The 25,855-nt window shown below is 48.4% G+C and overlaps 1 protein-coding gene across 6 annotated transcripts; it reads right to left on the bottom strand.

Annotated features, from left to right (window-relative positions):
* Positions 1–630: 630 nt before the first annotated feature.
* On the bottom strand, positions 631–25,492 carry Zdhhc1 (zinc finger DHHC-type containing 1). Of its 6 annotated transcripts, none has more exons than XM_021631995.2 (13): positions 25,219–25,491; positions 16,579–16,657; positions 14,490–14,579; positions 12,407–12,649; positions 7,077–7,252; positions 5,248–5,349; positions 4,806–4,930; positions 4,564–4,722; positions 4,207–4,319; positions 1,693–1,775; positions 1,413–1,506; positions 1,201–1,279; positions 631–1,093 (listed from the first exon to the last, which is right to left on the bottom strand). In XM_021631995.2, exons 4-13 carry the CDS (start codon positions 12,647–12,649, stop codon positions 810–812), a joined length of 1,458 nt encoding a protein of 485 aa, XP_021487670.1. In that variant the 5' UTR covers positions 14,490–14,579; positions 16,579–16,657; positions 25,219–25,491; the 3' UTR covers positions 631–809. The 6 variants fall into 6 exon arrangements, with proteins under 6 accessions (XP_021487670.1, XP_060248061.1, XP_021487643.1 ...); XM_060392078.1 differs by having other exon boundaries at positions 7,077–7,188; positions 12,470–12,649; XM_021631968.2 differs by having other exon boundaries at positions 14,533–14,579.
* Between the last annotated feature and the right edge of the window lie 363 nt (positions 25,493–25,855).

Here is a 25,855-nt window from a genome sequence, read left to right as displayed (position 1 = left end):
TCATTGACAAAGATCTACAGCTAGCTCAAAGACCACAGCTGCCGCTAAATGTGGCATTCACCAGCTACTCCTAGGTTCTCAGTAGGATCCAGATTCTGGCGCACTGGGGGAAGCCGGGACAATCAGTGGGTCACGCATGTCTCGCCCCAGAATGCTGGGCACTTGGATGGCAGCTACCATGAGGAAGCAATTCCTGGACCTCGAGAATATGGCTGCCTCCTTCCATTCCCACCTCTCCTCGGCCTCACAGCCTCTGTTCACTGCTGCCTCCCGAACCTGCTTCCTCTTCAGCCTCCACCTGCAAATAATACTGAACTAAATAACCTTGCTGGGTATGCTGGCAAACGCCTGTAATCTGGGCATTCAGGAGACTGAAGCAGTGGATTCAAATTTTCGAGGCTAACCTGGCTACAAAGGAAACGGAAGAACGGAGGAGAGAGGGGAGAGTTGGTGCTTCAACATGAACAAGACTCCATGTTTGATTCCCAACACTTAAAATAAAAATCTTGTCCAGAGACCTTTCCTAACCCACCCACTCTCTGCCCCAGGCCAGCTAGCAATGGAGGTCCGGCTTCCGGAAGACCCATGGCTTTTTCCACTGTGAAAATCAGTACTAAGTCCACAAAAGCATTTAAAAAAAAAAAGTTTATTGGAGCATCAGGGCTTGGTGGAGGGGATATTGCTGAGTCTCGGGAGAGGGAGGCCGATCCCGCCGGCCTTGAGGCCCCTAAAGTGCACTGCTGCGAAGATAGGGTGTTGCATAGAGTCGGCAGGAAGTTCCTACGCGGCCCTCCTGCCTCCGGTGCCCACTAGGGCAGGCCGTCTTCACCGCCGCCTGGCGTCCCGGGCTCGCCGCTGCTCGGGCTCACGAAAACGGCAGGCAAACGTGCCTGTAGCGCCAGCCCAGACTCTCGGGCCCTGGCTCCTGGGGCGCCCAATGCGGCACTGCCCAGGCGCGTCTGGGCTACAGGAATCTCTTCCATGGAGTCGGCTGATGCCGAGTAGTAGGCGCCAGCAGAGCCAGCCGCATGCACTGGACTGGCACTGGTGGAATCCGATGAAGAGCTGGAGTGGCGGCCGGGGGTCCCAGTCCCTGCGCAGAGGGAGGAACTTACATTGAGACAAGGGCTGCTGCTACGGCTTGAAAACCTTTCCCTCCCTCGAACTAACCCAACAGTATCCAAGCAGACAGGTGCTTACCCCATAGCCTAGGCAGCGGGGGCTCCCGGTCCAAGACCCCAGACTTCGGCAATCTGTACACACGCCGCTTCCTCTTTTTCTGCAAAGACAGAGGGAGTGTGGGCCGCTTCCCCAAACCCCACTTTGCCAAAAGCAGCAGAGGTACTCATCAGTAGAGCCGTCTTTTTCATCTCCCTCTTCTTGGGCAGAGGTCCAAACCCAGTCCCTCCTACCTGGGGCTGGATCCGTGGAGGCAGAGCCAGTGTGTCTGAGGAGGAGGGCAGTGGTGGTTCCACTTGGCCTTGGGTGGCAAGAAACTGGGAAGGACTGAGGTAAAAGCCAGAGAGCAAGCTCTAGATGCTGCCCCAGAGACCCTCCCTGCTGGCGGTTCCCTTCCTAGCAGGGCAGAGACACTGATCCATCCGAGACTGCTCAACTGCGCCCAGACCCATGTTGACCCTGACCTACCCCCCTTTCTCCCTCTCATAGGACAGCCAGGCAGCACCCACTTACTTGGCATTTAATGCTGCTGGCCTAGCCTGACCAGAGGGCTCGGGACGCACATGGCTGAAAGTCCTCATGTAGAACTCCATCTCCTTGGGAAAGAGGGGTCAGAAATGTTGGGAGGCTCTGCGTGGATCCAGAGTCTCCTAAGCCCTGAGCACAGCTTGTCACTGGCCTCTCTGGAAGCTTGGCAGCTGCATGTGCCAGGGGTCTAGGGCTGTCTTTCTGGTTCTCAGATGGGCTAAGAAAGCCCTTCTGCAGGGCAAGGCTGCAAACACTCACTTGTATATCTTAACTTGATACAAGGACTCATTTCATCTAGTCAAACTCCAGCTATTCTACTGAGGAAGGCTGCAATCCCTTAGCTCCAGTCTGCCTAGACTGGGAAGCTTAGCTAAGGGTGGGTGGCCCTCACCTGCTCCTGGCTGCTCCTAAGAGCTTCAGCCACTGAACTAACTCATTCAATGGCTGTGAACACTAAGGGGTTGCTCTGACAGCATAGTGAGTGCACCCCCATTCTCAGAGTACCAGCCACAATCTTGACTGCTGGGAAGGAGGATGTGGGTGCAATCACTGGTGTCCCTATTCTCCAAAAGGAAAGGGTGCAGCTGATGGAATAGTGTTGCAACCGTGAATCTTGAATGAGATGGCAGTCGAGGTAACTCTAAACAAAAGAGCTGGGAGTGGCTAGGCTGGCACCACTGCTTACCAGATGCCCCCAGCTTTGCTAGAGAGAACTGCAGGTGAAGAAATAAAAGCCCGGGAAAAGCTGCTGAGGAAGGGAGGGGGGCAGAGGGCAAAGGGCGGGGCCGGTGAGCCAGAGGGAGCACCCAGACAGCTGTCGCCTACTAGGCAGTCGTTTCCATGGTGACAGAGGCGTCCTGACTAAGGCTGAGACGACACTGTAACAGAAAGCCGTCTCTAAAACAAGCCTATGTTTTGGGGGCAACGGCTCTACAGAGGGGCCCCTCCCAAATTCCTGCTGGGTGGGGGTTGGGAGCCTGCATGCCCGGTCCCTGAAAGTTTTAGGGACTAGGACAAGGCCCAGCCAACCACTGGCTGACTGCACAGGTGCAAAGACTGAGGCCCCAGATAAGCCCCAGGCTCAAACTCTGCCCTGGATGACCCTTTAGGCAGGACATGGGGATACCTGCCCAAGCAGAGCAGCACAGGGATCAGATAGTTCCAAGTACTGGGGCCTTAAGGTCATGTCCTCACCTCTTTCCCCTCCTTTAGTAAAAACTCAGCACCCTACAGCACACAGCAGAGGACAAGGCTACCTTGGACCCCCTAGACTCCAGGATAGGCTAGAAATCAGGCCCTAACCAGCTAAAAGAAAGTGAACATATCACCAGGAGGTGCCCACTCAAGACTTCCCTCCTCTCCTCAGAATGGACCCTCAGGACCCTTCCTCAGAAAACTTCAAACACTTCCACATTCCTGAATGTTACTTGGAACCTCTCAGCCTTAGCTTTCTCTTCTGTAAAAGGGCATAGGCACCCAGCTCATAGAACAGGCTTCCCCTCAAGTCAACTGTAGAAAAACAGACTAGAATGAAATGTCCTTGATGCTGTCACAGTTAGGCCCAAAGCCTAAGCAGGGCAAAAGGTACAGGCGCCTGGAGTCTGGGCATCCCAGAGCAAGCCTTGCCTACTTTACTGACACTTTAGGCCAGCCACTATCTGTATAGCTCAGTGCCCGGCACTAGGGCAGGTATGTGATGGTTTGGGCGACAGGGGTTCTCTCCCAGTTGCTAGAACTTGCCTGGCCCATAGGCAGGGTTCAAGCCCTGGAGATGATATAAGGAGAGGCAGGGTCCTTTTCCAACCCGCCCACCAGCCTATGTTTGTATCCAGTTGCCATGAGGATTTGGGATCCAGGGCTCAGCCTTCCCAGCAAAGCCTGCCTGGGCCCCCTGCCTTTACATTCCCTTGGGGCTTTGAGGACTGGACCACCTCCATCCCCAGCTGCTGACCTCAGGAAGCCAGGGGGCGTGGGAATGGGGACAAGCTGGTCTATAGCTGGGCTGGCCAGACCAGAGCCTAGGTTGCATGGTTCCTACATTGTTCTCTGTGTTTAGCGACCTTAACTCCTCTCAGGCCAGGCTGCTGTTTAATCTTTCTGAACCTCAATGTGTCCATCTGTAACATGGACTGTCAACAGTTGCCCCTGTTCTAAAACTTAAATAGGATAAGTTGCAAGGAGTCACAGTTACAGATGAACGGAATAGATGATTACAGTCTAACCCATCCAGTTCATAACTCATAGCTGGCCTCCTCTACCATATGCCTGGTGCCTGGACAGGAAGGTACACAGGGTTGCAAAAACACAAGACTCCTTTTGGCCATGTTGGTACTCCTGTGCCCAGCCTAGGCTAGGTCCAGCTTCTCTAGGACCCTTATTCTAGCTGCTGCTTTAGGCTTGCTTCCCTTGCGTGGTTTCCTCAATGGCTCTTGCTGCATAGCCCCACTTCCTACTATACACACATACACCCAAGCCCAGGTCTCAGGGCCACCTCTATACCTGAATGGGCCGCATCTTGCGGGGGCACGTTTCAAGCTCCTTGTGGGTCTCCTTTGCTTCCTGAGCTGGGCGGTGCTGCACAATGTATTCATAGGTGGTGAGCTTGTGCCACACTGGTGGGTATGGGAAGAGAGGGGTCAGTACTGGAGAGGTAATCCTGGAACTTAGAAGGAAGGGCAGCCAGCACTAGGTTCAAATCCCTAATCACATATATACTAACCAGTGGGACAAAGCCAGTCCTACCACAAAGAACCAGCACTGGTAAGGTACATGGCTTCAAGGTTCTACAGCCCGAAAAGATACCTGTCTGCAGTCCAGACTCCATCCCTTCAAGGCAAGCTTGGAGGAGGCACTTACTTAAATAAATGTGGAAGCAGAGCAGGTGGCCAAGCAGGGCTGTAGAAAGCAGGCCCAGAAGGATGAGTAGGGCAGCCAGGGCCAGGATGGCAGGCGCCTGGGTCTCCACAGGGGCAGCAGGCAAAAACACAAACCACACGTCTGTGTGATTCTTCAAGACTGTAAGGCACAGGCAGACTGTGCTTAGCCAGGGTGAGGGGTAAACTGATTAAAACAAGTCTATGTTTAGAACCCACACTGACCTTCAAAGTGTTGGTTGGTACGAAGCCTCATGGGGTTGACAAAAAACTCCACAAAGACATAAGTGGCCACCAGCACGAGGAGCAGAACACCCAGTAATGCAGATGCCACACTGTGTAGAAAGAGCCTGGCCCAGCCACGGGCAACTGTCAGCACTCAGGAGCTCTGGCTTGGTAAGAAGCCAGGCTCCTGACCTCAAAGCCCCAAGGCCTCAGAAGTCACAGTCAGCGAGCCTGAAGATGGGCAACCACTTCTCAGACTCTCCATTTTTGTCTGGGCCAATAGGATGGAAGACTCCGAACCCTCCCTCAGTCATCCCAAGCATCTTCTCAGCATGCACGCATCCCCCCCTCTACCGTGTACCGCCGTTACAAGCGTTACAAGCAGCCTTCAATAGGACCCCAGACTCAGATCACGAATCTTCAGGCCCCAGCTGATTCTCACCGATAGTTCCTCTCGCCCACGCAATTATTGAGCCACTTGCAATGATGATCGAAGCCACATACGCACTTGTTGCAGGCGCTGCAGTGTTTGGATCGCGCACTCCTGCGGAGGGTTGTGGGGAGGGCACATTGCGGTCCGCCAGCCCACCTAGCCCGGGCTGGTATAGCGACCTGAGTCAGGCCTGTTTCCTAATTACCCACAGGCACCTCCTTATTCAGGCCTGTTTCCTAATTACCCACAGGCACCACCCCCCCCCGCCCCTCCGCGGATCGCAGCAATGAGGAAGGCACGGCGCCCTCTGGTGGAAACTCGAGGTGGGACCCCTAGAAAAAGTGCCGAGGATCACGGTAGAGGGAAGAGGGGTGTCTTGTGCGGTCCTACCCTTGAACTACATACCGACGTAAAGGCCACACGAGAAGGAAAGGAGGCATCCCTTCCAAGCAAGGACATCTGTGCCAGACCACACACAAAATGCAGGTGTGGGACCCGAGGCAAAATGCATAGCTGCCCAACCGGTGCCTTAATTGCACTTCTAACAGCTCCATTTGGGGGTCAATTTCCTTGCCATCCTACGGAAAATTTTCTGGCATTCTTCCAGAAAACCTGCGTGGGCTAACTGAAAAGGAGCCAAAAGGAGAGCTTTTGCTGTCATCTAGGGGCATTAAAGAAACGCATGGGCAAGGGACAAGTGAAAGAAGGCCACATTAGGATACAAGGCACTTGTATCCTAGGTCTCCCCCAGGAGGCATCTCAGAAGGCCCAAATGTGTATGGAAGAATATCTCATGGTCTCCTGCATCATTCATGGAGAGCAACTGCCAGAGCCATTCGGAACACGTGCTGGCTGCTGCTTAGAGAATGGCAGTAGGCCTTCTGGTTCCTGTAGATGGACCATCTAACAGGCTCTCTAAGCCTTCAGATTCCAAGTGTGGAACTGACCTTGGGCTACGCTCTATCCCCCAACCCACACCTGAGTCTGGGAGACTGCAAAGCTCCAGTAATGTGAGGAGGAGCCCCTCTGAGGTACTGGGAATTACCAAAGGAGAATGAGTGCTCCACATCCTGTCTCCTCACTAGCAGGAGGACCTGGAGGGAGCCAGATGGCCTCTCTGGACTGACTCCTCATGGGTAAAGAGTGAAGGTGTTGGGGGCCAGAGAGCTAGTGTGACCGACTCTGCTGCTCAAGAGCTTTGTGACTTCAGGACACTGCCCAGCTTTCTGAGCAGTGTGCTCTGGCTCTACGTTAAAGAACGCAGCATAGAACACGAAACCTTAACTCCCTTCCTGCCCCTGTCTGGGTGCTTTTAAGAGACTAAAGATGTCACTGGCAGAGTTAGTCGTTCAGAAATGTTTGCGGTGCTGCCAAATGCTTTCTGTTTTTGCTATAGGAAATGCTATGCCTTGTCTTTTTTTCTAATTACTATCTCAGGTCACTCCACCCAACTTTTTTTTGTTTTTGCTTTTTGTATCTGTGTCTTACTATGTAGTCCCGTATGGCCTCAAACTCATTGAAATCCTCCTGCCTCGGCTTCCCAATTGCCGGGATCACAGGTATGGACCACCTTGCCCAGCTCCACCAAGACTCTTTTTGCCTTGTTTTGAGTCAGGGTCTAACTATGTAGCTCTGGATGGCCTTTAACTCACAGAGATCTACCTGCCTCTGCCTCCTGGGTACTATGCCCACCCTCTGCCCACCCTCTGCCACAGCTCTTGACTATGCAAAGTACAAGTGCTCAGAGGCATAAGTATAGCCAGGAAGCCTGGCGCAACCCTCTTCTATCCTTCTGGCACACTCGTGGCCCACACATCCACTCACACTCATGCACTCACACATCCACGTCGCACAGATTGCAGTGCAGGTCTTCAATGACATGTGCATGCTGGCTGCGGTTGAAGATAGGCAGGGGGCCAGAATAGCTCTTGTCCCGAACATTGGCATCTGCTGGATCGATGGAGACAGCGGTCAGGTGCACCACAAGGTGGCCAGCAAAGATGGCACCCATGCACTAGCCCAACAGGTTAAAGACTCAGTCCGCACTCTGCAAACCAGAAGTCCCACCCACTTTTGTGGACAGAGTACTTCTGTCCATGAAGATTTCCTTTCTGTAGAGACTCTGCCTGTGCTGTCTTCCTGCCCCACCAGAGCCTCCTCACCAAGCTCTATCAGAACCCTAAACTCTCCATTGAAAAGGGTCATATGGGGACTAGAGAGCCGGCTCAGTGGTTAAGAGCACTGTCTGTTCTTTCAGAGGTCCTGAGTTCAAGTTCTGGCAAGCACATAACCATGTATCCTGGGATCTGATGCCCTCTTCTGGCATGCGGGTGCATATGCAGATAGAGCACTCATATACAATAAACAAGTCTTCTAAGAAAAAGAAAGAAAAAAAATGAGGCCCAAAGACCAGCCCTACTTACTGCTGCCACCCAGAGGTCTAGCCATAGAGCCTTGGCCTTACCATTTCAGGCCTGGTACAAGCCAGTTTCTTCTCATCTCAGATTCCAGAAGATGAAGGAGACTAAAAGACAACACCCTCTAAGGTCCAGAGACCTAAGCTGAAATTGTGAGCTTGTTTTTCTTGCTTTCACAGGAAGCCACTTCCGAGACAGAAGCAGCTACCTCTTTCAAGAGCTAGGGCCAGATGGAGAACACCTGTAGCCAGGGCTCACCTACTTGCAGCCTCCCCCACCTCAAGTCCTACTTGGCTCCTAAGCTGAGTGGCTGGGATGGCCTTACATGTTCAGAGCTGGCCTGAGCAGTGCAGCTAACTCCTGGAACTGACGTGAAGCTTTCCAAGGACTTAGATAAGCCAAATACAGGAACTGAGTATGCTGCTAACTGGCTGCAAAATCTATACACAAACTCACCCGGAGGTTCCACCCAGGAAGGTATCTACCTTGTTTTCTTCCCTCCACCTACTCACCCATGAACTTTCTTTATCTTCCTGCTAGCCAGAAAGATATCATTCCTCTATCACTCAGGATCTATCCAACATCCACCCTGTGCCCATCGGCTGTCCAACATCCTTACCCTCACTCAGTAGCCAAATTCTTTCAGCTCTCTATGTGAGCCAGCCTCTTCCAGAATGTGCTGTACCACAGCTCAAAGAGCCCAACATGAGCTCAACACTGAGCTCTCTATCCTGAAGGCAGTGCTACGGGTCAGCTCATCTCTTACCTACATTACTTGAGAACCTCGCACTCATCTCTCAAAGAGTGAGCGTCCAACAACCTACATCCTACACCTAAGCTCCTCCCTGCATCAAAGCCTATCGTAGCTTTAAAGCCTTTCCAGCCGAAGTCCATGCCTTAGCCCAGGCCAAACGCTCACCTTGTTCTGGCTTCTCCCAACTCTAGATACTCACTGTGGGTCAACATTTACTTCCTGCCTCCTCCCAGATTTCTCCACTGCTTCCCTCGGTCAACTGTTTTCACAGTTCTTTGCTTTGTGCCAGGCATGAAGGAATATGGAAAGAGTTGGTTCTGAGTTCTAAGAAGCCTGCTGCATGACAGAGAGCACAGATATTAGTTCAACAGGATCTCAAAGACCTCTCTGAAGCATTGTCAACCTAACTGAGATGCACAACAGGCCTTGGAATGCATGGCAGAGGGAAACACACTGGGCTGAGTGCCGTGGATACCCAAAATATGCCAAGTGCCAATCAGAGGGGTGGCTGAAATACTGTCCCAGCTCATGACTGTCACATAAGAATAGGATCTATGCTGCCAAATTCTGAGCTTTCAAAGGGAACAACAACAACAACAACAGAAATCTAGGCTTTCAGTGAGAATTCACTGTTTAAATGTTAAAGAAATAAATTATTTCAAAACATGCAGAAGATGTGGTGTATTTTTGGATATTAATCATTCCACCATTTTTATACAATTTGCCAACCAGACTGGCTCACTGGGCTCTCAGTTCTCGACCTGTGACTCAGCTGGGTGTTGACACAAGGGCTTCTAGGACGAAATCACCTCTATCAAAACAGAGGCAATACAAGAAGCCAAACAGACATGCAGACTGCACATGCAGAAATCCATGGAGGCCTAATTTCCAAGTAAGTCTCTCCTATGCATCCCGGCTCCTGGCTACCTACAACCTTATGGATTTATTTACTTACTTATTTACTAACTATATACATACTTATTTACTTACTTATTTTGGTTTTTCAAGACAGGGTTTCTTCTGTGTAATCTTGGCTGTCCTGGAATTCACTATGTAGACCAGGCTGACCTCGAACTCAAAAGATCTGCCTGCCTCTGCCTCCTAAGTGCTGAGATTAAAGGCGTGTGCCACCACCGTCTGGCTCAGCCTCATTTTTTAAGGCAGGAAGAGCTGCTAGATTTTAAGCTGGTAAAACATTACCAGATTTGTGTGTGTGTGTGTGTGTGTGTGTGTGTGTGTCTGCAGGGATAAAGACAGCTGGAGAAAGAGAGAGGAGAGTAGGACGGAGGGAGAGAGACTGGAGCGGTGGGGGTTGTGTGGTGAGAAAGATTGGAAGCGTGCTCTTCCTGCAGCTGTAGGTAGCCAGGAGCAGGGATGCACAGGAGAAGCTTACTTGGAAATTAAACAGCCATGTAGCTCAGAGAGGCAGGAAGCAGTGGGAAGGTAATGTGGCAAACCGGGGAAAGAGATAAATTCAATAGTCCTGATGACTAACAGCAGTGGACGAAAGGGGAGTCAAGCACGTCAACAAGGCTGGGAGGAGACCCACAAGCAGCAGATATGTGCCAGGCTGCCACAGGTGACAACACTCTTCCGTTCATATCTGCTGTCTGAGCCCCACCCCAACATTTACATGGCGTGTAACCATGGTCTCTAACCCACCAGTCTCCCATTCCCCTGGCTCCTAAGCACCCAAAGCTCTTCTTTGCATCCCTGAAGCCCAGGCCCATTCTAGACCCACAGTGGGGAACTGGTACCCACTTCATTCCTCAGGGGCCCTGAGAGCCTGCTTTAATGGAAGGAGACTTCAATGGAACCACAGAGCCTTGGTCAGACTGCCAGACTAAGTGACTCTGGGAGCTTCCGTATGGCTCAAAGAAGATAAGAGAAAAACATCAAACCCTCAATTCCATTTCCTCAGCCTGAGGGCCTGTCTGTCCTCACCAGCCATGTGACCTCAGAGAGTCACTCTGCTGTGTGAGCCTCTCTCTTCATATGGTCCCCAATAAGAATACTCTCCATGTGTTCATGTATTTAAATACTTGTTTGCCAACTGGTGGCACGTTGGGGAGGTTACAGAACCTTTATGAGGTACAGCCTTGCTGAAGATGTATGTCATTAGGGGGGTAGGACTTGAGGGTTAATAGCCTTGTTCTACTTCCTGCTCACTCCCTCTGCTTCCTGTATGCAGCTGATCTGTGATCAGCCTCCTGCCCATCTACTGCCACATCCTTCCCACCATTATGAACAGTCTCTAACCTTCTAGAACCATAAGCTAAAATAAGCTTTGTCTTCTATCAGTTGCTTTGGGTCGTCACAGCAACAGAAATAACTGATACACTTTATTAGAGGGGAGAACACCTTCCTTACATCTTCATAAGGACTGAAGGAGGTCATCCTTAACAAATGTGTGGCACAGGTACATGCTCCAGAAATGCTCTTTTTGTTTATTGTTACTTGCTCTGATCCTCCTCACTCCAAACCAGGTGGTTACTACTCTGGGTTCTCAGGTACCCTGCAGGCAGGTTGCCTGGGTAACCTTTGAGTTAGGGATAAAACTATTCCAGACCACAGGAGAATGTCCCCTCAAGCATTCTACCTAATCACAGTAAGGCCCCATGGTCACCTTAAGAAAAGTCATTTCCCATTCAATCACCCAGTTCATGATCTGGCCGTGGGCTCCTGCAAACCATGAAGCCCAATGACATGCTAATGTCTGAGGATGACACTCTTCTCTAGAGTTCCTTTACTCAACTGCTTTTGTCACTTAGCAGCCCCGGGCTCTGGGGTCTCCCAAGAAAGCCCACTTACATTACTAGCTAAAGCCCTTTATGTACACACACTTAAAATGCCTTCATTCTCAAATCAGCGTTTGGAAGCACACAGAACCTTCTTCCTGTGCAACAGGGGAGACTGAAGCAGAGAGCTAGAGCAGCCGCTTGGATCAGCATAGCCCAGAGGGGCTGAGCTGAGAACAGGCCCTGCTGACATGTGCTCTCCAGCTAGTCTTGTCTTCCCTCTCTCAGAAACCCTCTTCAGGAAGCTGGTGCCAGCAGACAGTAACGGGAACTCCCTGGACATGGTCACACAGAGGCTCTGCACCCCAAACCCAGCCTTATAGCCACATCTTCGGTCTTTGGGGTTCTGGCCAGGGCTAGGACAGTCGCACTACAAGGATCAAGCAAGTTTGTCACTGTTCCCAGGAGCCTGCAGGGCATTTCTATGCCACCTTTTGGCACAAACACACTCATCCAAAAGTCAGTAAGTGTGTAAATATTCCTAGGCATAGCAAAATAATGTAGCTATAAATAAAACCACATTTTAAATGTACCAAGAAACTTACTATGTGGGAAAACTATACCATGACAAATTCCTTTACAAGTGGAATAATTGCTCCCTAACTTGCTGTTTCAAATGAGGATTAAACCCAAGACCTTGCACATGCCAGGCAAGTACTCTACCAACTGAACTATATCTCCAGTCTCTGACTTGCCCTTTCTTTAGCTCAGGTATAATCAGCCTGAAGAAGCTTTAGGAATCTTCATCAGATCCTCTGTGCTATTTTAAGTGGTCCAAGGAACTTTGGGATTGTTCACTCACTTTTACCAGAGGAAGGGTCAAGTGGCACATGCCTGTAATCCTAGCACTTGGGAGGCAGAGGCAAGCAGGTATCTGTGAGTTCAAGGGCAGTCTACACAGTGAGTCCAGAAAAGCCAAAGCTACACAGACAAACGCTGTCTCGAAAAACCGAAGAGAAGAAGAAGAGGAGGAGGAGGAGGAGGAAGAAGAGGAGGAAGAAGAAGTCGTAGTAGTTGTTGTTAAGCCTGGCAGAGAATCAACTGAGTCAACCCAGCTCTATCTGGCAGAGAATCAACTGAGTCAACCCAGCTCTATACCACTAAATGTTCCCAAAGACCCTGCACCCAGCTTCAGGCTTCTGCCTTTTTCCATCTGCCCATTTCCCCAACTTTCCCAGTCCCACATATTCCAAGGATACAGCATAGCCAGCAGGCACCCAGTGGTGAGGCAGGAGGGGAACAAGGACCCCAAAGCCAATCACCGCAAAGAAGAGGTAGAGCAGCCAGGCCACAATCTGGAGCGGGTGGGGGGGCCAGCTCCATCCATTTCGGCGAGACCGCTGGCCCTGCAGTTCTGGGGAGGGTCCACTGTCCTGCGAAGGCGCTGTCCACACACTCTTCTCAGGGGCTGTCTTGTTGGAGGGTTTGTTGCAGATGTTCATCTCCAGAGGGAGAAGAGTAGAGAGCATTAGGCCCAAAAAAGGCCTAGTGGGAGCCCAGGGCCCTGGCTGCAGCCAGGATTTAGCAGGAGGGTAGGGACCAGCAGGGGCTGTACACTGTGCAAGGAAACCTGGGGTCCTTGTCTAACAGAAATACACAACTGGGGGCAGGTGGTAACAGAGTTCTGTCCCAAAATTCAAGAGCAGACTCTGACCCAGTCTTCCCAGGACAAGGGAGGAGGGTCTAGAGTTATTCAGGACACCGTGTGGCTGCCCATTGCTCAAAGCACTCTGTCTCCACAGCCATAAGAGTGAAACTCAATAAGACATGTTCTCATCTGGTAACAATATCAGGCTGGGGCCAGAGCGATGAGAACACATGCTGATCCTGTTAGGATTAGTCACCTCCATCCTGAGATCCAAATCAAGTGTCAGAGAGGGGGGCCCCTATCCTTTGCTGGGGGAAACAGGCAGTGGGGGTGTTTAGAAAGGAGATCTGGCCTCAGCTGCTCAGCAGACACATAATCCCTTTAGGACCAGGGACCAACAACTTCTCCCCTGTGCTTCAGAGGGGCTGTCTATGGTTTCTTGGCTGGGGACGAGCTGCATACAAGAGAAGGAAGGACTCTTCTTTGATTCCTTCCAGCAGAAAAAATGAGCATGTTTCTCCCAATTAGTCTGAGCCTGGTGTATAATTTACTCAGAAGGGTGAAGGTCTGATGTCCTTTCCCTCACTGAGAGTCCAAGAAAGGCGAGGCCTTAGCCAGCACTACACCACCAGATGGCAGCAACCCCCTACCCTGCCCTGCCTTGCTGCAGCCTAGTTGCTGACCAAGGCTCCCACAGAGCAGGGGACCAGAGTGTCCCACCAGTGTCTTCTGGGCTGACAAACCAGGCAGGCAGTGTCATGCCTGAGGAAACAAGATACTTCTAAGATCTTGGTGGGAAGGCCAGGGGCTAGCAATAAAACACAGGTAGCTAGAAGTCATTTCAGGAGCTCTTACCCACAGATCAGCAATCTCTAACATGGTTTGAACCTGAAATGTCCCTCACAGGCTCATGTTGTGAACGATTGATACCTAGCTAGAGGTGCTGTTTTGAAGAGCTTCTGGAAACTTTGAGAAAGTAGGCCTAATTAAAGAAAGTAGGTCACTGGGGATGGGCTCCAGGGTGTTATCCTTGACTTGTTCTCTACCACCTGCTCTGTTATGATATAAACAGCTTCCACTACCATGAAATGAGCTGTTCCACCATGAGGGGTTGGAATTCTCTGAACCAATGAAAAATAAATCTTTGCTTCCTTGGATTGATTCTGTCAGATCCTGTCATAGAAGCCATGTAAAAGTAGATAATAAACTGACAAAGCAAAAGACACCTCAGGTACTTAGAGTAACTGATGCCTCATACCACAAACTACCTGGGTCATCCCTACCCCCTAAAAGCATCACCTGATACAGGAAGATGTATTTCTCTGGGGTCCCAAACAGAGTCAAGGACCCTTGTGCTCAGTCCTTATTGGGACTGTGGCTACAATTTGGAATACTCTGCCATCCTCATGTCTACCACTTTGCTACACTGGCTTCCCTCAAAGACAGTAAACATGTGAGCTGGAGAGATGGCTCAGAGGTTAAGAGCACTGGCTGTTCTTCCAGAGGTCCTGAGTTTGATTCCCAGCAATCTCATGGTGGCTCATACCCATCTACAATGAGATCTAGTGCCCTCTTCTGGCCTGCATGCAAACATGCAGTATAGAACAATGTATACATGATAAATAAATAAATCTTTTTTTTTAAAGTGTCTTTAAAAAAAAAAAAAGACAGTGAACATGCTGTAATTCATTCACCTCTGTCACCCATGTCTCCTCCCCCAAGGATCAGGAGCTATACCTTGTATATAGTAGATACTCAGTGAATGTTCGCTGACTTGAAAACATCTGAAACAAAAGCAAACATGTATAAGATAACCGATGTATAATCCTGTCCAACCAAGGCTAAAATAACGAAGGTAACACCATATTGTCCTGATTCCATTTTGTGGTTGCTTAGACAGTTATTAGCCCTCTATCCACCCAAGAGTCACATCTGCCTTAGCAATGCACTTGGGATTTCCGTGACCCTGACCATAGTCCAGATGTATTAACCAAAATAATATTTATACAAACTTAAACTTAAATACCTGAAGGTATAAGTCAAATAAATTGTCATGTTATGTCTGAAGTAACTACTGTTCTGCTTAAACAAATGTTGCATGGTTACTCTGACCCTCATCTAATACTGACGTAATTGTGGGGGCTTTTTGTGGGTTTTGCCATTAAAAACACTGTACCCCAAGCTTCAGCACCAAGACACTTTGAGGCATGAACCATCTCTTTGTTGCCAACCAAAGTTAAAAGACTCTAATACTCTTAATTGGCTTAATTAGCATGGTTGTCTGTACCTTTCGCAAATGGAACTATTACATGGCCAGTCGGCCCGCTCTGCTCTGCCTTCAATCCTACCTCACCCCTTTCACATGGCCACAACATTTACTCAGTGGCACACACAGCCTTTACCCCCATTTCCTCTGCCAACTGGCTGTTCCCCTGACTACTGGACATTCATATCCACTCTTTCCTTCAGCCCTCCTAAGGCTTAGGGAATCCTGTAGGCCAGCCTTGGCAGCATGTGAAGTCATCTCTAAATGGTCTCATCTCAAAGCTAAATGGAATGACCTTCATTTTCTTCCAACACTTAGGTCAAGTCCCCCAATCAGTTACCCCATCATCAATAACAAGTACACAGGATTAGACATTCCCTGGCTTGGGAGAACACAGTTCTAGGTTTGGCTTTTGGCTTTGCGCTTATTAGTTGAGAGGACTGGACTTCCTCCTCTGACAAGTAGGGGTGTGGATGCCTCCTAGGGTGAGTAGATCAATGAGACTACAGGCAAATCCTACAATTAAATGCTCACTACATGGTAAATGTAATTATTTCAAAGAGCTCTCTAGTTTGTCTCCTATCTCTAGGCCACAGCTACTATGTCTAATAGTCTATAAGGTCTATGTCCAAAATGATAGGACTGGCTGAGGTTGCTTTTATATTTTACAGGAACAAGAAGAGGTGTATTTAAACACATATTTGAAGACTGAAGATGTAGCTCAGTGATAACAAACTCGTATAGCATATGTGAGGCCTTAGATTTAGCACATGCGCACACATATGTGCGTGCACACAGACACACACACACATTTGCATGGAGGACAACTCAGAAAAATACACTGATTGTGATCCACCATATGATAAAAATGATATGAAAACCATTTGGTTGCCCTAAAAAATGTTTATATTTTTAATTCCAAACACTATTACCCAGAATTTAGCAGGTTTATCCATAATTGTTATAAAGCTGAACTACTAAAACTTGTTGACCAGAGTAATTTGACTTGCATTAATGCTTTATATCTTTGTATATTTAAAATCCACACACATGCCAGGTGTGGTACACACACCTTTAATTTCAGCACTAAGGAGACAGAGGCAGGTGGATCTCTGAGGTCAAGGCCACAATAGTCTACATGGTGAGTTCCAGGACAGCCAGTATGTCTCAGGAAAAAATTCACACACACAATGGGAAAAAAGACCAATACCTGATTTCTCACCACTATTTTTTCACTCAGAGTCATACACCTATTTTATTTTTTCTGAGACAAGGTCTCTCTATGTGGTCCTGGCTGTCCTGAAATTTGCTGTGTAGATTAGACTGGCTTTGAACTCACAGAGGTTCATGTTCCTCTGCCTCCCAAGTGCTGGGATTTAAGGTATGTGCCACTATGCCTGGTCAAAATCATATATTTTGATACATTTTGATCTTGTGGGAGAAAAAAAAATCTAACATTCAGAACTATCAATAACAGGAAAAGAAAAAAAATTGTTTTGAGGCAAGTTCTTACTCACTATGTAGCCATAGCTGGTCTTGATCTCCTACCTCTTCCTCCTCAGTGCTAGGGATACAGGCATGTGCCACCACACCTAGCTGCAAAGAAAAAATAGAGAATGAAATACTTTCCATCATAATAGATTCTTCTATGTATATGGGCATCCATTTGTGTGTGCATGTCCACGTATGTTAGTACATGGGGGGGGGGCGGTACTTGTGGGCATGAGTGTGGAGGCCAGAGGATACGCTTGGTGTCACTGCTTTGGTGCCATCCACCCGTCTTTACTTTCCTGCTTATTTGTTTACAGCATGTGAGTGTGCATGTATGCGTGAGTGCATGTTCCCAGAGTCCAGAAGCAGCAGCAGATACCTGGAAGCAAAGTTACAGGCAGCCATGAGCCAGTTGGTGTACGTTCTGAGAATCAACGCCCCCAAGAGAAGCAAGTACTCTCAACTACTGAGCCATCTCTCCTGCCAGGAATGTGAGTCAACACGTGGATGCTGGCAGTTAAATCTGAGTCCTCTGGAATAGCAACTAGTGAGCTATTCTATCTCTACTTCCAGGGGATATGACACCCTCTTCTAGCCTCCACGGGCAACAAGCATGCACATGGTACACAAACATACATCCACAGGCATAAAAATTTTTAAAGCATTTATTTTTATATTTATGTCCATTTTAACTACATGTATGTCCATACAGGACAACGGATTCCCTGAAATAAAGTTGTGAGCTGGGAACTGAACTTGATTCCTTTGGAAGAGCAGTCAGTGCTCTTAACAACTGAACCATCTCTCTGCTTTTTTTTTTTTTTTTTTTTTTTTTTTTGAGACAGAGTGTCTGGAGTTCAACAAGTAGCCAAGGCTAGCCAGTGAGACCTAGATATCCACCTGGCTCCCCTCCTAGCACTAGGATTATAAATACAAGCCACCACGCCTGGCTTTTGCCATGGGTTCTGGAGATCCAACTCAGGCCACATGCTTGGAAGGCAAGCGCTTTACCAACTTGAGCTCCATAGTGATTCTTAAGCATGTTCTTCACATATGTGCAAGCTTAACATGATGGATAAATGTTTGGCATGGGTAGTACACAGCCATGGTCCTCAAGAACCTCAATGACATAAGCCTCGCTTGTCTCCTATAAAGCACCAATAGCATGCTCTGGCATCACAGGTCTCTTTTGAAGTCTTTTTTCTTTTTACGTGTGATGCATGTGGGTGGGTATGTGTGCATGGGTGCGGTGTGTCCATGTGCGCGCGCGTGTGTATGTGTGTTTGTGTGTTAGAAGAGTCTGTTTTCGCCTTCTACCATGTGGGTCTTGGAGCCCGAACTTGGGCTGTCAGGCTTGGCAGCAAGTGCTTTTACCCACTGAGCAATCTTGCTGGCCCATGTTTTAAAGTGTTTAGCAATTTCTCATAACAGATGCTGGAAGGGGAGTTTGAAAAAAAAAAATTCAACAAACACTTCAGTGATAGCATCTAACCTCACTAACTGCTACAGTAAGAGACCTTTAAATAGGTTTCTTTACCCCCCAAGTGGAGGGTGCATTCTTCCAAGTGCCTTTCGTAGCCAGTTTCCTGGGTGCTGTACCTCCAAAGGCGTTTGATTTGCAAGCAGTCTGCTTTGCTCAAGCCATGGATGGCATAGAGATCATATCTGCTTCTCCGTCCACTGGACTCTGGAGAGCTAGGCATTGGAGAGTAGTTACAGCCTGACTGTGAACACAGTTCTGCTCTGTATTTTGTGAGTGCGCACGCGCGTGCGTGTAGTTGTTTGTTTTTGTTTTGAGACAGGGTTTCTCTGTTTGTAGCTTTGATTGCCCTGGAACTCCCTCTAGACCAGGCTGGCCTCAAACTCACAGAGATGTTCCTGCCTCTGCCTCTCACGAGCTGGGCTTAAAGGCGTGTGCCACCACTACTCAGTGAACACAGTGCTGAACCTGGGTGCTTTTTATTTTTATTTTTTTAAATACTGGACCAGTTTCCCCTCCCTCCTCTCTTCCCATTCCCTCCCCAACCTCCCACTGACCACCTACCCCAATCCACTCCTCCTGTTTCTCTTCAGAAAAGGGTAGGCCTCCCATGGATGTCAATCAAACTTGGCATATAAAGTTGCAGTAAGACTAGGCTTTTCCTCTAGTATGAAGGCTGGATGAGGCAACCCAGTATAAGGAAAAAGGTCCCCCAAACCAGCAAAAGAGTAAGAGACAGACCCTGCTCCCACTGTTAGGAGCCCTACAAGAAGATCAAGCTACACAACTGTAACATAAATGCAGAGGGCCTAGGTCAGTCCCAGACATGCTTGCTCTCTGGTTGGTGGTTCAGTCTCTGTAAGCCCCTATAAGCCCAGGTTAGTTGATTCTGTAGGTTTTCTTGTGGTGTCCTTGATCCCTCTGGCTCCTAAAGTTGCTTTCCTAAGTGGGCAACCACAAAGAAGAAACACACTGCCATTCAGAATAAATAAATAAGAGTCTCACTCCACAGCCATGACCACCCTAAAGCTCATTATGTAGCCCAGATTAGCTCAACCCTTTGGCAAACCCCCTGCCTCATCCCCTTTAGAGCTGAGATTGCAAGTGTGAGCCAACATGTCCAGCTCAAGTATTTTGACATACAGGTGCTCTAGCTCTACTTTTCCTTTTAATTTAGTTGAAGAGATTAGATAATCTGATTAAGAGATTTTTCATGTATCTCAACTTAATGTGTAGACCAGGATAGCCTTTAGATTTCAAGAATATGCCACCAGTCTTGGATTGACATTCTGATCTTGTTACCTAGAGATGCCTATGGACACTACCAAAAATAAGGAATTACCAGCCACGTGTCTCTGTTTCTTTCTTTAGAAACTGCCTCAAGGTCCAGGGCCATTTAGTCATGGTGATAGAAAATGGGCAAGTTAGGCTTGGGATTCAAATTTAGACCAAAGGTGACAAGGAAATAAAAAACTGACTAATTTTTCTTTGGAACATCCCCAAGTGAGCAAATCTTTGTCCCTGGTTTGTGGAAATAAGCAAAGGTGATCAGGTCAAACCCTGTAGTTCTCTGAGACAGGTATCTATGAACTGCACATGGGCTCAGAACCTCCACCATCTGGGCAAACAGTCTGGTACTGAACCTAGGGCCTTGCATACATTAAATAAGCACCATTTCCCTGGACTATATCCCAGCTAGGCAAGCACTCTGAAGGTATGAATTTAATCCCAAAGCCTGGTCTTGGCTTTGTCAACCCCACAACTGAAAAGCCCTGTACCTTAAGGGAGTTTCTCAAGAGAGAAACAGGCATGTGGCTGATATGTTCCTAGTACTTGACAGGGTCCACAGGCATCCCTCATGTTAAATTACCCCAGAGTACTGAGGCAGGAGGAATCACCACCCCAAGGCAGAGGCTTGCTGCAAACAGTCTTGGGGGTAATACTGACTCCAAATGAGGCTCCAGAGAGGCGCCACCTGCTTAAGACTTTAGATGAAGGGATGAACTCCTTCGAAGCAGCAGCAACACTCAGGAACAGACACAGAGGACAGCCAGGAGGATGGTGCCTGCCCCTAAACCTTGAGAGAGCCAACTCTGAACTTGACAATATTTTCTATCACTGCATCGAAGGCCACAGATTCTTTTTGGCCCAAAAGATTTTCATTACAAGGGCGGGAAGGTTGGAACAAATCCAAAATGGGGCCCACAAATGAGACCAAGTATTGTCATCAGGCTTGGGACTTTCTCTGGCTGTTCCTTCCCTTTCAACAGCACTCTGGAAGTCCAAATTGAAAGATATGTGGCTCTTCTCCCCTGAAGCATGACCAGATGGTGCACTCAGCCCTTGGCCATGCAAGCTGACTGGGCCCAGCCCTGTGCGCACTGAAGGTATAAACAGGTACTTGCCCCTTCCAACTTTCCTTTCTGAGGCCCAAAGAGACAAAAAGCAACTTCGGGACAGTAGGTAAATGAGTATCTGGGCAGTGCTTTGCAAGGGATAGTCATTCAGATAGAATATGCCAGGAAGTGGTGAGAGATGAACCCTTAGTGGTTGCAGAACTGAGATCACATAAGCCTAGGTGAGATGCTCTGGGCACTGCTCAAGATACCGTAGGGAGTCAGGGGTCTCAGAGCAGAGTGTGACAAACAACCTTGAGTTCAAATTTCAGTAGAGAAGAAGGTATAAACAAGACCAGAAAGGACTTGAGATGAGGGAACACCTCAGGAGGCTGGCCCAGGAGGAAAGTGCTCAGCAGCCCTGTACAGAGGGTCAAAGTCAGGGGCACAGCTCCTCTTTGCCCCTACAGTGGCCCCAGTGCATGTACAGGGGGCTGAGTAGTATACAGACCCTGGTAAAATAACCTTCATGTGCCCTCTGCACATGAAGGACAAAACGTTCAGATGCTGGTGAGGATGTGAGGGAGAAGAGCAAAGAGGCACACAGACTGTCAGAGGCACCATATCTGCCACCTAAGTCAAGGACTTGTTTGACATCTGTGGAAGACTGAAAGGGCTATGCAGGCCCCTCCCTTGTCCCAGCAAGGTGAAAGCCCTTGACAGTAAGACAACAATCTCACCTATTTAACATTCACTTGCCAAAAGCTTTAAATAACATTTTCAAAATACAATTAGGCTTCTTTGATTTATATGCTTAAATGAAGAAAATCTTAGCCTGGAGTAGTGGTGAATGACTCTAGTCACAGAACTCTGGAGGGAGAAGCAGGTGAAACTCTGAGTTTGAAGCCAACCTTGTTCTAAATAGCAAACCACAAGCCAGCAATGCACACTGAGAGCCTATCTCATAATGGCCAAGAAAAAAGAAGAAAATGTTAACATTTTGAGTTCTCACAACGAATGGTATTAACAGCTTCACTACTGATCTTTTTCCTGCCAACCACCACTCCAATTTAAACACACACACACAAATTTAGACTAAAGCAGAAGATCAGTCGGCCCAGGAGTTCAAAGCCGACTTGGGCAAGACAGCAAGACACTAAGTTTCTAGCTCAAATAATACTAACAATAGAACAGAATAGTGGCAATAAATTCAAAATGTTGTTCTGAAATTCATGCCTGAGATGAATTTGAAGTGCAAAGTTCTGGCCCTGGAGAGCCTGTGGGCAGCCCTGGGTTCCTGGAAGATATCTGAGGACTTCAGAATCAACTAAGAAAGAGGGATGTCAGAGGAGACCAAAAAACTGGAATGGTAAGTTGCTTGGGTCAGATAAAAAAAAGTAACATGAAGTTTGGTGGCATGTAATCACAGCACTCAGGAGGCAGAGGAAGGCAGATCTCTGTGAATTCAAGGCCAGCGTGGTCTATATACTCAGTTCCAGGATGGCCGGGGTTAGGTAATGAGAGCCTATCTCAAAAAAAAAAAAAAAAAAAAAAGGCGAAATGGAGGCTTAAAGGGCTCAAGGATCTAAGCTATGAATGGAAAGAGAGGTTGGAAACAGGAACTGAGGATGTCTGGAGACAGAGCCTTCTTCTGGATCTTGCACTGTTGTTCATAGTTGAAGGAAGCTGGGGGCAAATTTCAAAAGCCCACTGCTTTGGATGTCCTCTTTACTCATGTTTCAAAAGTCAGCCAGAAGGCATTTGGCAGTGTCTACCAAACCTGAGGACACATTGAATTTGCGGCTCAGACATTTCATTTCTTTATTTATCTTACACTCCTAACACACAGAAGTTCACTACCTTATTCCTTGTAAAAATAAACAACAAAGACAAATATAAACATGCCATGGTATATACATACAAGGGAATGCTATGCGGCATCAAAAGCAAGGATGACATCACTCTTAAGATAAAATTACGTGAACAAGCAAGACACAAAATTGTAGAGTGAGCTATCAAATAAATGAACATCAAGGCTGGGGGCTAGAGCGTTTGCTGCTCTTAAAGAGGATCAGATTTCAGTTCCCAGCACCCACACCAGATGGCTCAGAATCACCTGTAATTCCAACTCCAAGTGATCCAACACCCTCCATATATGTGACAGTAGACACATACAAAAACGAACACTTTAAAAAAATATATTTTTAAAAAGACCATCACCATTTGGGAGGCTAAGGCTAGAGGGCTGCAAGTTCCAGACTCAGCCTGGGTTACAAAGCAAAGACTATGTCAAAACAAACACCCAGAAGGGACAGACAGATATTGTTTCTACAGATACAGATTACTCTGGGAAGAAAATGGCAGAACCCAAATGAGGGGCAATTTATATGAAGATCTGGTACCATGTTTCTTTGTTGGTATTATTCAAATTTTTCAAAAAATCATTTACTGTTTAAAAAAATACAGTAGCTGGGCATGGTAGTACACACTTTAATAACAGCACTCAATGGTGGGCAGATCTCTGTGAATTCCAGGGCAGCCTGATCTACATGGTAAGTTCCGGGACAGCCAGAGTCACAAGGTGAGACCCTGTCTCAAAGAAAATTAAAAAATGTAAAAAAATAAGGGAAGTAGGATAGCTCTGTGGAAAGGAAGGCCTGAATTTAAGCCCCAACAACACACACACCCTCACATCAAATAAACAGTTGAAAGGATGTCACCACCAGCACACCTCAACCCACTGTGCTGCCATGTGAACCAAATGAACTTGTGTGAGCTTGAGGTTTATACCAGGCCAGAAAAACCAGGAATTCCTGCCTAACAACCGTTTGATAAGAGGACTTGCTGAAGTGCTTTCTTACCCTGGAAGGCAATTCTGAGCCACTCAGCACTGCAAGGAAGCACCACAGAGCTTCCTCATATTGTTAGGGGTCTTGTCAAAGATGGAAACAGTTATCAGGCATATAACAGAGCTGCTGAGCAAGACACTGGTCTAGGCCTTGACCAGAAGCCGGCTAGTGCCCTGTGGCCCCAGAACATGGGCAAGGTGCACGCCACAGGAAAGATGCACCCTAAGCAGCTCTCCTTCCTCCTACAGGTTTTACTGTTTCCTAGAGAGATTCCTCTGAGTAATGCTAAATCATTTTCAGCCTTTCCCCAGAATCCGCTTCTAAAATAATTTTCACTGAGATCTAACATGCCTCAATGTAGACCACATAAAGGGGAGCCTGAGGAAAAAAAATGCTTTGCAGAGCACATTGGTTTACAGTGCAAAGAGTCATTTATAAAACACTTCTAGGGACAAGTACGGTGTTTATTAAAACTCCCCACAGGTGCCAGGAAAATCTGTGGTCTTAAACATTCTGAGATGTGGCTATAGTTCAACGAAGGGATACATATCACATCATTTCCAGAAAATAAGCTAGAACTTAAAGCTGTTCTCAAAGGCCTCTCTGGTCTTTGGTCTCAAATAATGCGGCTGGGCCTTTACTTTCTCATAAACAATATGCCGAGGTCAGTTGCTATAGCAAGAAAGACTTGAAATCATTCCTGAGTTGACATGGTGTGCAAACATTTCTGTATCATTACCCTCTTGCCAACAGCCACCACAAACTCTGGGATACAAGTTCAGGAAAAGAAACAAAGAGTAAGAGGGAACAGAAACAAAATCAAGGAAAGGAGGCAAGGGTTGCTCTTTTTAACCAGGAAATCAACTAGAAATTGTAGGAACCAGCCTTAGGGAACACCCATCAAGAAAGTCATTAAGAACAAAGTGTGACAGAACAAAGTAACAAAAATAGGAAAAAAAATTGGGCTAATTAAACACTACTGTTGATTTTATTGCAGCTCATGGTGATTATCTGTATATAGCTGGTCTCCCACAGCAAAACACCAGTTCCACAAAACAAGTGACCACTCTCTTCTCTTCTAACCTCTCTCCCCCTCGGTAAGGGAAGCCACCCACTGCCCTAACCATCATTGTTCCCTTACAGTGTTTCCAAGATAACAGCCATGACTGCCACTTAGAAGGAACTGATTCTAGGCCAGGCCCTCCTTGAAGGGCTTCCACAGAATTCACTTAATTCAAACCCTCTGAGGTAGTCCTGTTATTTCAAACTGTTCCTAGTCCTTGATCTCAGACGTGGACCCCTCACTTTGTCTTCAAAACAAGACAATAGCGTTCCCTGTGCACAGATGAGGGCAGGGAGAAACTTATGGGTTCCGGGAGGCTCGCCTACACTGGTGGAACTATGGTCATCTTCAATTAATTTCTGCTCAGCAGCCAGAGTACAAAGCCCTTTTGAAAACTTGGAAAACTCATCAAAGACTCCCTTTACTTTCTGGGATAAAAGTTGAAACCCCTCACCACGAACTTTAGGAACTGCCCTCATCATTTTCTGTACCTAACCAGTACTTCCTGTTGCCAGGGCTTTTGTGTTTGCCTTTCCCTCTTTCAGAAATACCCTTTCCCTAGTCACAATCAGCTCCTTTCCAACCCCCACGTTTTAGCTTAAAAGTCACCTCTAGGGCCCACCAGAGCACTTAATGCGACCTGAAATCACTCTAGTCACGTGCCTGGCGCCTGCTCCCCATCCCCTCTTTAATTCTCTGCGGGTTCTGGAGGCTGAAGGCGTCTGTTCTGAGGCCTTCTGGCACACAGCCTGGCACTCGGTGAGCGCCCAGTGCAGACCTATAGCTCTGATTAATGAGAAAAGGAAGCCCCGCGCTCCACTAGGTCGGTGAAACCCAGCAGGCCGAGTCGCGCCCGCAGTCCCGCCAGGCACCGGCGCAGCGCGAGCCCGAGGCTCCGGCCAAGCTCGGAGGTGAGAAACGCCGCGGCTGCTCCTCACCTGCGCGTGGTAGCGGCCGCGCCAAATGCGGCCTGCCAAGGTCAGCCAGCGGCTCGGCCCCGCCCTGCCCGTCCACCCTCCCCAGGGCGGCCGCACTTCAGAGCGTCCGGGCACAGTCAGCCCCCCGGACACAGAGGAGATGCGTCCCGGACCGTGGCTCCATCCCGGACGGAGGCTGGGCCTCAGAGTCCTTCCGCCTTAGTTCGGACCGGCTGCTTGTGCAGCCCTGCCAGGCCAAGGCAGGCTGGGCCCTGCCCGGCGCGGGGCCCGTTCCCCTGGCAACAGCGCGGGCTACGGCGCCCCACAGCGGCCAAACCGCGCTGAGTCACTTCGCCCAGGCATCCTGGCTCTGGATGGAGTTGCCAGTGTCCCTTGGCTCAGCAGCATTCCAGATCCTCATTCCCCCTCTAACTTTTCACAGAGAAAATCCCCTTCCTTCCACCTCCCATCCACAACTTGTCTTCCAAGAATCTTACTGTCCTCAAAACGCGTCCTGTATCTAGTTTCTCCCCTAAAATCTAAACCGGTCTCAGGCTCCCCTCACATTTACCGTTCTCCCACCTTTGCTTCCTGAATTTGTTGGGATTATAATAAAGTCACGGCAGCTGCACACTCAAAGTATGCGCTAAGTGCCAGG

Source organism: Meriones unguiculatus, chromosome 10 (genome assembly GCF_030254825.1).
Source record: "Meriones unguiculatus strain TT.TT164.6M chromosome 10, Bangor_MerUng_6.1, whole genome shotgun sequence".
Classification (NCBI taxonomy): Eukaryota; Metazoa; Chordata; class Mammalia; order Rodentia; family Muridae; genus Meriones; species Meriones unguiculatus.
Note: the sequence above shows the minus strand (reverse complement) of the source record. Positions and strands in the feature narration are given on the sequence as shown.